The sequence below is a fragment of the Panthera onca genome, chromosome B3 (genome assembly GCF_046562875.1).
Source record: "Panthera onca isolate mPanOnc1 chromosome B3, mPanOnc1 haplotype 2, whole genome shotgun sequence".
Classification (NCBI taxonomy): domain Eukaryota; kingdom Metazoa; phylum Chordata; class Mammalia; order Carnivora; family Felidae; genus Panthera; species Panthera onca.
Genome location: NC_138344.1, coordinates 40,253,944 through 40,263,676, shown reverse-complemented (window position 1 = coordinate 40,263,676; position 9,733 = coordinate 40,253,944). Strand labels below are relative to the sequence as shown.

Below are 9,733 nucleotides of genomic sequence, written 5' to 3'. Positions count from 1 at the left end.
TTACTTTGGATGACTTTTTATTTTGCATTTCATATATTATCCAGCTTCACATTCTCACAGGATCAGCAATTACAACAGCCACCTCGTCTCCCAAGTCTGAAAACGGCAAGACAGCCACACAGCTGCGGCCAAAGGCAAAAGCACTGATGTGCTCATGAAACAAAAAAATTGCACAATTTTTTTTCCTTCATTTTTCTGAAACTAACGCCTGAAACAAAGGCTCATTGCTGGAGAACGGAAACCCTTTTTTTCTTCATGCCTCAAACTAAACATTAAACTTATCTGACAAGGCGAACAAGGTCTCTTTAATAATTAATTGCACACACACACGAAAAATCCTTTATGATGCATAAATATTTTGTTACACAGGGTACAAAAATACTTTCACTTTTTGGTTGGTTTTGAAGTACGGAAAGAATGAGGAGCAGGGCAGGGGTGGGGTGCGCTGTGGAGAGGTAAGCAAAATGGGCAGAGAAAGGATTTTCTTAGCAGTTGTTGGCCCCTCTGAGGAGGACGCAGAGGACCCGGATTTGAAATGAAAAAGAAAACACTATCTCTGTCGGGTGGTGGCTGCTGTTCGGCCTGGAAGCACGTGGGGGTGGTGGGGGCGCCAGGCTGCAGGACCGCAGGGCGGGGCGAGCTGCAGGGCTGGTCCTCACTGAGACAGGGGCTGCAGGGGAGGGTGTGCACAGAGGGACCCGGAATGATGGACCATTGGTGGCCAGGACCTGTTGCTATGGTGACACAATGTGAGAACAAACTGTACACTCACATATACACAAATTTAAGTGTCTTAATTCATGCCAGAAAACATGCAAAATTAAATGCCTCGTTTCTCTGAGGTGGAGCTGTGGAAGCAAGTCTGGACCCAGGGGGTCAGGCCTTGCTCAGTCCCAGTGAGACCTCCGGCCTGGGGCTGGGTGTCCCTGCAAGAAGGCCCCTGAATCCTCCCGGGAGGCCTTGGCGAGGGGCTCTGGGGAAGGACAGGGCTGAGGAAGAGGAGAAAGGAAACAGGAAGCAGTCCACTGAGTCAGGCTTAAAATTCACAGTCTTTGGAGGGAAGCAGCAGCTCTCCACAGGCCGCCTGGGGACAGTGGAAGCTCAGAGCGGCTTCCTCCCCAGCGGGGCAGGGGCTTCAAGCTGCGGTGACAAGACCTGGAGGGAGGGGAGAGAGGTGGCCGTGAGCAGAGGTGAGGGACTAGAGATGAACCCAGGCTTCGCCCTTGTGAGGAGGCTGCAAGATGGATGGCAGGGGGTGACGGTGGGAGGAGAAGGGGAAAAACCAGCCAGAGTGCCCTACCACACAAGCCCAGGTGGACGCCTAGCACCAGTGAGCTCTCCGGCTCAGGCAGAGGGAGGAACCACGGCCCTGCAGTAAGCCAGGCTCTAGAACACTTATCCTGGGCCTCTGGGCCAGCACTTACTGAAGAACTAACAGAACTGACGATATTTCCATCCTTGCTGGGTGGTATCAGAGGAAGGGTACCAGCGCACCTGCAAGAGAAGCCAACGTCAGGAGCTAGCTGTGCAGTCCCTTCTCTTGACTGGGGAGTCTTCAGTGTCCCTGCTGGAGTCCTGGTTCTGTCACTGACTGGCAGACGCCGGGCCACTTACTCACCTCTAGGCATCAGTTTCTTCATCCTGAAAATGGGAGAGCGCCACCTGACCTGCCTCCTCCGCAGGGTTGAGGTTCAAATGAGAGAATTGTTACCAAGGTGTTTTATGCTCCACTGAGCCCAACTGTACCAGGTGGACTTTTGGCAGTGGGGGTGCTGGTCAGCATTCTGCCCTTCCCCCTTGACTTGAAGGGTGTAGAATTTCTGACGTTAGGAGCATGAACCTAATACATTTTTGCTCTGTTTCCTTCTGTCTCAGTGCCCTCACCCAAGTACAGGACAGAGATGACTAAGTCACAGGGTGTCCGTGAGGATCAGGTGAGACACAATGTACAAACACTTTAGAAACCAAAGTTGCTGTGGTCTCTAAGGGGTAGGACTCCTGTCCTTGTAGGATTCTCTAAGGAAGTCATGGCTGAGACCCAGCTGATGCTTCCATCCCTTTCCATCCCTCTTGTTCCCTCCATTATCAGCCTCCCAGGTCTACAGATTTGTAACCCACCAGCTGAGGCTTCCAATGGGGGCCTGGCAGCTGTCTCAGCCCTGGCACTTGCCAGAAGGCCCTTCAGAGCAGTAGCCCCTAAGCAGGATTCCCAGAGACGGGTCAGGAAATCATACGCCCTCCCTTTCTAGGCACGGCCTCCCCATGGGTCAGTCTGGGCAGTAAGCTATGCTGGGTGCTAAGCCAAGACTGCAGGAAGGCCACCTGCCCCAGTTATAGACAGCATGTCTGCCCCAGCCTAACCCATGGCTGCCTGGGATCAGTGGGGGAACACAGCATCACAAGACCTTGAATGAGGGGTAAGGGGAAGAATGCCCAGGGAGGGGAGTCCAGGGTCCCCTCAGGAAAGGAAGGGATGGCACGCCAAGAGCCAATGTAGAAAACAAGTAGCAGCTGGGCCCACAGACAACTAGCTTGACAGTGTGGTCGTTGGACCCAGTTACCCACTTGGCTGCCTGGAATCCCCGCCTCTGTAAGTGGAGAAGATGTCAAGTAATGTCAGGTTGTCTGTGGGCTGATGGAAGCTTCCTGAGAACACACTCCTGTGTCTCCTCCAAATCTTACATGTTTTGTACACCCCAGGACTCTGCTCACCACATGCTCAACAGCAAGCAGAAGCTGGTTACCCTAAAATGCCAGGACACTTGGCATATAGCAGAAGCAGGTCCTAGGCCACCTAATCAATGCCAGAATCTTCCCTGGGCTCCAAGGATGTGGCACTGCTCTCACCAGGACACTGTGGACCCGGGCTGCTAGAACCACCTTGATTAAGCACCATATCACACAGAATAGGAGATCAAGTGCCTCTTCTTGCCTTTGAGCTGTCCAGCCTCAGAAGCCACTATTTTCTCTCCTGCTGCCTCAACATCTGGAAGCAGTTCCCTCCCCTCCTGGCTAACAGCCAAGTGGGAGGCCAAGTAGGAGGAAGCCTCTCCTCCCCTTTGCTGAGCTGTGGGATGCACTCCCAGCTGGAAGCGTGGCTGGACAGAAGAGCTCATTCCGTAAGAGAGGGACAATAAGGAAACCAGCATGTGGCTACCAGATAAGCTTGTGGCCCACTCCAGCTCAGGGAATCCCCCGGTGGACCCTGACCACCACCCCTCACCTGGCTTCCAGCTGGAGCAGCCCCGTGACAAGAGATCCTGACAGGTGAGGTGCCTTGTAGGGCTGGACAAGATGCAAATGTTGGTTAGTGTGGGAAGGGCTCGGAGGCTTTTGACTCTCACCACTGGGGAAGCCAGTGGCTGCTTAAGGGGCTCCCTTGGCAAGCCTGCTTCATGGGGTCCCCCACTCCCTCCATTAGGTGCTGTGACTCAGTCTCCAAAGCAGCAGCTTTCCCCCCAGCCTGAGATGAGCCACTACCCCTTTGGGGAAGAAGCAGAGGAAAACCTGCATTTCTGAGCTCGGGATGGATGTACCATCCCAGTGGACAGAACATACTTGAGGGGCTGCCTTTCCATTTCCTCAGACACAGGTAGAGGCTGGCAGTCAGGGTCCTCTAAAGAAGTGCTGTCCCTTCCTGCCCCAGCTCAGAACAGGAGACACCCCCAAGGCCCAGGGATCAGGGCCAGCACATCAGGGAGTGAGTGAGCAACCCACTCTCAAGGCCTCCAGTTGTTCATAGGGATTCTGGGGGTCCTGAGAAGCCACCGCACAGGGACAGGCCCATGGGCATCTGGAATGACCAGCTCCAAGAAGGGCAGCATCAAATCAAGGGAGGGGCGGGGCACATGAACTCCTTCCTCTCTCAGATCTTGGGACTAACTGAGAAGATAGACCAAGAGGTGGAGAAAGGAATAAATCCACATGGGAAGAAATATGAATAGCCAATAAATATGGGAGCCTCACTCATCAGAAAGTCAATTAAAGGAACACTCAGGTTGCCAAGTCTACACTGTGACCTTATAATAGTTCTAGGAATTTATGATAAGGAAAACCAGCAGGACAGGTACCCAGGGAGGGGAGAACAAGGGCGTCCGTGGCAGCACAGCCTATTATTGGTAGCAGAAAATTGTGTAACAACCTAATTTACCATCAATAGGGAGCTGGACACACTTATACAACAGTGGGCTTGCCAGGCATCCAGAATGTAGATCTACATTTACTGATGGGAAACAATGTCCTAATATTTAAGTTTTAAACAGATTAAATGTGTAACTTTTATAAAAGCCACCTGGGTGGCTCAGTCGGTTAAGCGCCCAACTTTGCTCAGGTCATGATCTCATGGCTCACGGGTTTGAGCCCCGCGTCAGGCTCTGTGCCAACAGCTCAGAGCCTGGAGCCTGCTTCAGATTCTGTGTCTCCCTCTCTGCCCCTCACCTGCTCATGTCTCTCCCTCTCTCAAAAATAAACAAACATTAAAAAAAAAAAAAAAAAAAAGATCCACAACTATGGATTTATTTATACACGCACACCCAACTATCTACTAACCCTATGGACTAAAAGTAACTATTTTTGGGGGAGCAGAATAATAAGCAAAGGGAAAAGAGAATCTTACCATCTCCATTATACAGATAAGAAAATAGAGGCAAGGGAGTTCATGTAACAGGAAGGTCATTAGCAAGCGGTGAGCCAGTATAAAGAGGGGGAAAAGAGCCCTGGTCAAAGATCCCCACCATCCTCAGGTTGAAGTGGAAAATGAAGTCAAGTCTGGGAGGACTCTGGGATGCAAGGGGACACAGAGAATTCCCACTTTTAGGCATGTGCCAGACCCCATGCCATCTACACCTCTTGTGTGCCTCATCCTCTTAAAAGAGAAGTTTCTATCAAGAGGACCAGAAGGTTGAAGAGCACCTGGGTGGCTCAGTTGGTTAAGCTTCTGCCTTTTGGTTTCAGCTCAGGTCATGATCTCATGGTTCGTGAGTTCGAGCCCCACACCAGGGTCTGCTCTGACAACGTGGAGCTCGCCTGGGATTCTCCCTCTCCCTCTGCCCCTCCCCTGCTTGCTCTCTCTCTCAAAATAAATAATAAACTTAAAAAAAAAAAAAAAAAAAAAAAAGAGGACCAGAAGGCTGAGCAATATGGCCTCACACTAGACAGAGCAGGACTAAGCCATCTCCAATGCCCCTCCTGTAGGTCTGGGCGCCGCCGCCACATACGGATGCCTTGGCTGAGGCTGAGCTAGTGGCAAAAGGCATGCAGTCAGGGTATGTATGTTGGGACACAGAAAGGAAGGACTGCTTTTCATCCCCTTTTTCTACTACCTTCTCTCCAAGTCACTTCCTTGCTCATAGGCCCAGAATCAGTTCTGTTGTTCCTCTGGGTTCAGAATAATGCCCTCAGGATGAATAGCATCCACTTCTGGGCAGCACTGTCAGGGGGCAGGGAAGGAGCTCTTGGAAGGAAAAGACACAAATGCTATTACTGCATTTGGTTTGGGAAGTGCATTCTACTGTTGTGGAGACGGACATCCAGAGAAGTCCAGTAGCTGGGACAGAACTAGTTACTACCTCGTCCAATCTCTTGTTGCTAGCCTGCCTCCCAACAAATGTCATTAGCCTTCGAGGTGGGCTTTATCCCCATCCCAGGGAGTCCAGAAACAGGGACTGAGACACAATGAGGCCTCCAGCCTCGGAGAGGACCCTGGGGGCACTAGATAATAGTGATATTAAATAATAACCATGATAACTGGCACTTCTCTAGCATTCCCTCCATGCTAATATCAGAAAAACAAATACCTACAAAGTAGGTATGATTATCACCATTCCAAAGAAATTGAGACAGAGGTTAAGTAACTTGCCCAAGGTCATAGAGGTGTTGGAAGAGCCAGGATTTGGACTGAGGCAGCTGTACTGGAGTTGGACAGCCACTGGGCAGGGACAGGGTGGGAGGGAGGAAGCTAGAAAGGAAGAAAACAGGAGGGCACATAGCCCTGCAGTATGGAATTTAAGGACAGGTAGTAGCGTGCCCCTTTCAGCCAGCTGGAGGAGCTACCCCAAAAACAGCAGAGGCACCTCTGCTTATTAACTTGACATACTATCTCTGGTTCCCAACCTCTGCCTCACCATTGTCATGGCCAAGCATCTTGGAGCAGACGGGGTAGAACCCTCTCCACCTCATCTAGATTGCCCTCTCATTTTACAGATGAGGACACACACAGAGGCCCAAAGGTGAAGTCACTTGCAAAAGATCAGGTAGTGAAATGGTTGCACAGCTAGGATCGGAGCAAAGCGCCCAGCAAGGCCTCATAGGGCTGCTGCAGTGAAACTCCCTGCGTGGCCAGGAGCACTACTGCCAGCCTCCTGCACTCCACCAGGTCACGGAGGACAAGGACAGTCTCCTGGGCTCACCCGCTCTTTGCCCACCACAGAACCTGGTTTGTGGTAAATACCCAATCATTTCCCTCTGGGGAATGATCTTTACCACCTTCCTATCCCCTATCAATTTTCTAGCTGCCTGTGGTGCACAGCTGGGGAACGGTGCCAAGTTTAACCACACTTCTGCCCTCAGTACAATCTAAAGCGGCCATGGCCAAGGGGACCTCCCCTGATGGGGGAAAACAGCTCGCTAGGGTAGTAGGTGGGGAGTCTGTACCTTCCACCTCAGAACTGAGTAGATCCAGATGTCACTAAGCCCTTCAGAGGACCTGACATAGACACACACTGAGCCCCCCGCCTTGGGCAGAGCACCTAAGTCCTCCCACCTTGGCTTCTGGTTCCTGTGAACTCTCTCTTCCTGGCTTCTTATATCCTGTACTTCCTCGTGCCCTACTGCCCTGGTAAGGCGACCTCTATCAACAGCAAAGCTCGCCCGGCCAGGTCGCTCTTCCCAAGGCTCAGCTCTTGCTCACTCTACTGATCACAGGCCAAAGTGGGCTTGCCATCACTCCTCAGCCCCCTTGTGCTGCCTGGTGGCACTTTGTCCATACACCTGGCAGTGCCTCCTGTCACTGCACCAGGGAGGTCCAGGCCAGAACGGACCGTGGCTCACTGGCCTCCCCAACTCTCCCCTAGAAGTGCTCATTCCCTCTTTCTCGCCATCCCTGCACAGGTTCACCGTGGAGAGTGTCTAGGCTTCATGAAAACAAGCACTAACACTCACTGAGCACTCCGTGTTCCAGGTGTGGGGGGGGCCTGTGGTGCCGGCCCTTCACAGGTGTTAACATCTAATTCTCTCAACAACCCTGACGCAGATAATACTGTGCTCATTCTTCTAGATAGTAAAAAAGTCAGGAATTTTTAAGTGCTTTCTGAAGTTCATAAAGACCAGAGAGGCAGAGGCAGGCGGCCTGGCTCCAGAGAGCACACTCAGGTTGGGATCTGAATTGTGGCTGTCACCACAGGCAGAACGCAGTATGGCACCCGCCTGGACACGTTCGGTCGGTGGTGGGACCATGGCTGGGTCTCTCTCACACTCACATTCTGCCTCAGATCCCCGATGTGGCCTCACAGCTAATCCTCTCCCTCTCCTCTGTCTGATCCGAAGCCCTAAAGAGAATGTCGTGGGAGACGGCAGTTCTGCAGCTCTAGAGGCATCAGTGGCCCTGTGGCCATTCAGGAACAAAGTCTGGCCAGCTTAGAGCCTCCTTCATCCTCTCCCCGCCTCTCCCCCAGAGGGGCTTACCTGAGCATGTAGGGCGGCAGCGGCAGCAGCAGTGGCAGCTGGGTAGGTGAATGCAGCGTGTGAGATGGCTGGGGTCAGCTCTGTGGTGTACAGAGGGTAGGGGGCCCAGGCCTCTGGGGATGCGGGGATCAGGGCAGCCCCCATAAGGTCATCTACAATGGGAGACAACAGCCCCCATTGTCAGAACACTGGTCTCCCCTTCCACTACCATTCCAAACAGAGAAGGGGACCTATCACTACACTATAAGCTCCCTACTCAGGCCAGACTTCCCTCAAGGACTGAAAGACCAGGGGAAAAAAAGCCATGTTAACTTGGCCTGGCATGGTGAGCATCCTATCTGCTTTAAGAAGCCCTCAGATGAGGGGTGCCTGAGTGGCTCAGTCGGTTAAGCGTCCGACTTCAGCTCAGGTCATGATCTCGCGGTTCATGAGTTTGAGCCCTGCATTAGGCTCTGTGCTGACAGCTAGGAGCCTGGAGCCTGCTTCAGATTGTGTGTCTCCCTCTCTCCCTGCCCCTCCCCGGCTCACACTCTGTCTCTGTCTCTCTCTCAAAAATAAACAAACATTAAGAAAATAATAAATAAAAAATAACTCACGCTCTTTAAAAAAAAAAAAAAGAAAAAGAAGAAGCCCTTAGATGGGCTTCTGCCCATCTCAACCAAGAAAAATCAGAGAAGGCTTCAGAGAAGTTGGGCAATGCTGACAGCTCAGGAGCTCAGTCTGTCCACAGCCTAGCAAAGGCTACAAGGGGAGGAAGGAAGCATGGAATCCGCAGAGACAGGTGGCTGTGGATACAAGAAGCCTCCTGGAAAGGACTGACTCCCTCAGTGAGAATCTCAACAACTTCCCTCTGTATGCAACTGCACTCAGGCCCCTTGCCTGGGGCAAGTAAAAGGACAGCAGACAATAGCTGGACAGCAGATGATAGCTCTGAGCACCACTCACAGGGGTCCCGTGCAATGAAGTGTGCTCCTAGGGCGGGGTGAGCGTTGGTAGGATTTGGTGTAGCCATTAGCTTGTTCTTGGCCATCTTGGTGTTGGCTTTGGCAAACTCTAGCCTCAGGGTCTGCGGGTTCTCAGGATCAAAGCGAATACCCTACAAGAGAAGAGAAGAGAAGAGAAGGGAAGGGAAGGAAAGGAAGGAAAAGACTTTACTTTGTAGGGCTCAGACAGTCTGTCCACTGCAACAGGTACAGAAGGGCCCCAGAAATGATCTTGCCTAAAAGACTCACCCATGCAGGGGCCAAGACAGACGACACACTGCTTGGACCTTGTGAGTAGTGGCGTTTGATAGACAAAGCAGCTAGGGACTTTGCCCCAGATGTTGGGGGATTAAGGTATATCTGTAGGCCCTTTTTAGTGGCATGGAGTGGGGGAAAGTTTGTAAAAGATAGAACAGGAATACTTGTTGTCTAGAGGTCTGTGGGTCAGAGAAAGCCTTGTCTACTCACATTCAATGCATTCTTGGCTGCTTCTGCTCCTGCTCGGCTGTCAAAGATCACAAAACCAACAGGCTAGTAGGAGAAAGAGAGAACATCCTCATTTCTCTCCCAACATTCCATTTTCCCCTCAAAAATAAAACAAAGCAAAAACAAAAAACAAAAACAACTTCTTGCCTATATCCTATGTTCAGCTAGAACAGAAGTTTCTCATGCACCCAAAGTCTCCCATCCAGGTACTACATTGTGGGAAATGATTCCAATACAGCTTTATCCCACTGCATTAAACATTACCCTCTTGGTAAATCTTTTTTTTAAATGCACGCAAGTAATTAAGTTCCAGTGTTTTCGCCAGCAAGAAAGGGGGCACCAATGTATTAAGGACATGGGAAGGCCCCAGGTTTGGTAAAGGGGCAACAGGTTGAAAGCTTCTCAAAAACCAGAGAGGGAGGACCTGAAGCTGACTGGTAAGGAGAGGGGACCTGTGGAGGTCGCTCTTTCATCAGTTCAGAACAGAAACAAGATGAGAAAGAGCAGGTCTCAGCTGCCAAATGCCTCAAGATGAGGAAAAGGTAGTAGGCTCAGGTCCAAGCTCAGTAGTCGGTCTGGGCTGG

The 9,733-nt window shown here is 51.5% G+C and overlaps 1 protein-coding gene across 3 annotated transcripts in view; it reads right to left on the bottom strand.

Moving 5' to 3' along the window:
- Positions 1–9,733, bottom strand: part of RBPMS2 (RNA binding protein, mRNA processing factor 2) — a 28,240-nt gene continuing 18,507 nt past the window's right edge. Inside the window, exons 4-8 of one of the 3 annotated variants that reach the window (XR_009605929.3) lie at positions 9,132–9,194; positions 8,626–8,776; positions 7,681–7,832; positions 1,495–1,641; positions 1–1,155 (exon numbers count right to left, since the gene is read on the bottom strand). Coding sequence is in view for 2 of the 3 variants with exons in the window: in XM_060618299.3 (XP_060474282.1) it covers positions 1,432–1,494; positions 7,681–7,832; positions 8,626–8,776; positions 9,132–9,194 (429 nt within the window). In the remaining variant the exon portion in view is untranslated. Of the gene's footprint in view, positions 1,156–1,424; positions 1,642–7,680; positions 7,833–8,625; positions 8,777–9,131; positions 9,195–9,733 lie in introns of all 3 variants that reach the window. The other 2 variants (XM_060618299.3, XM_060618300.3) reach the window with 2 other exon arrangements.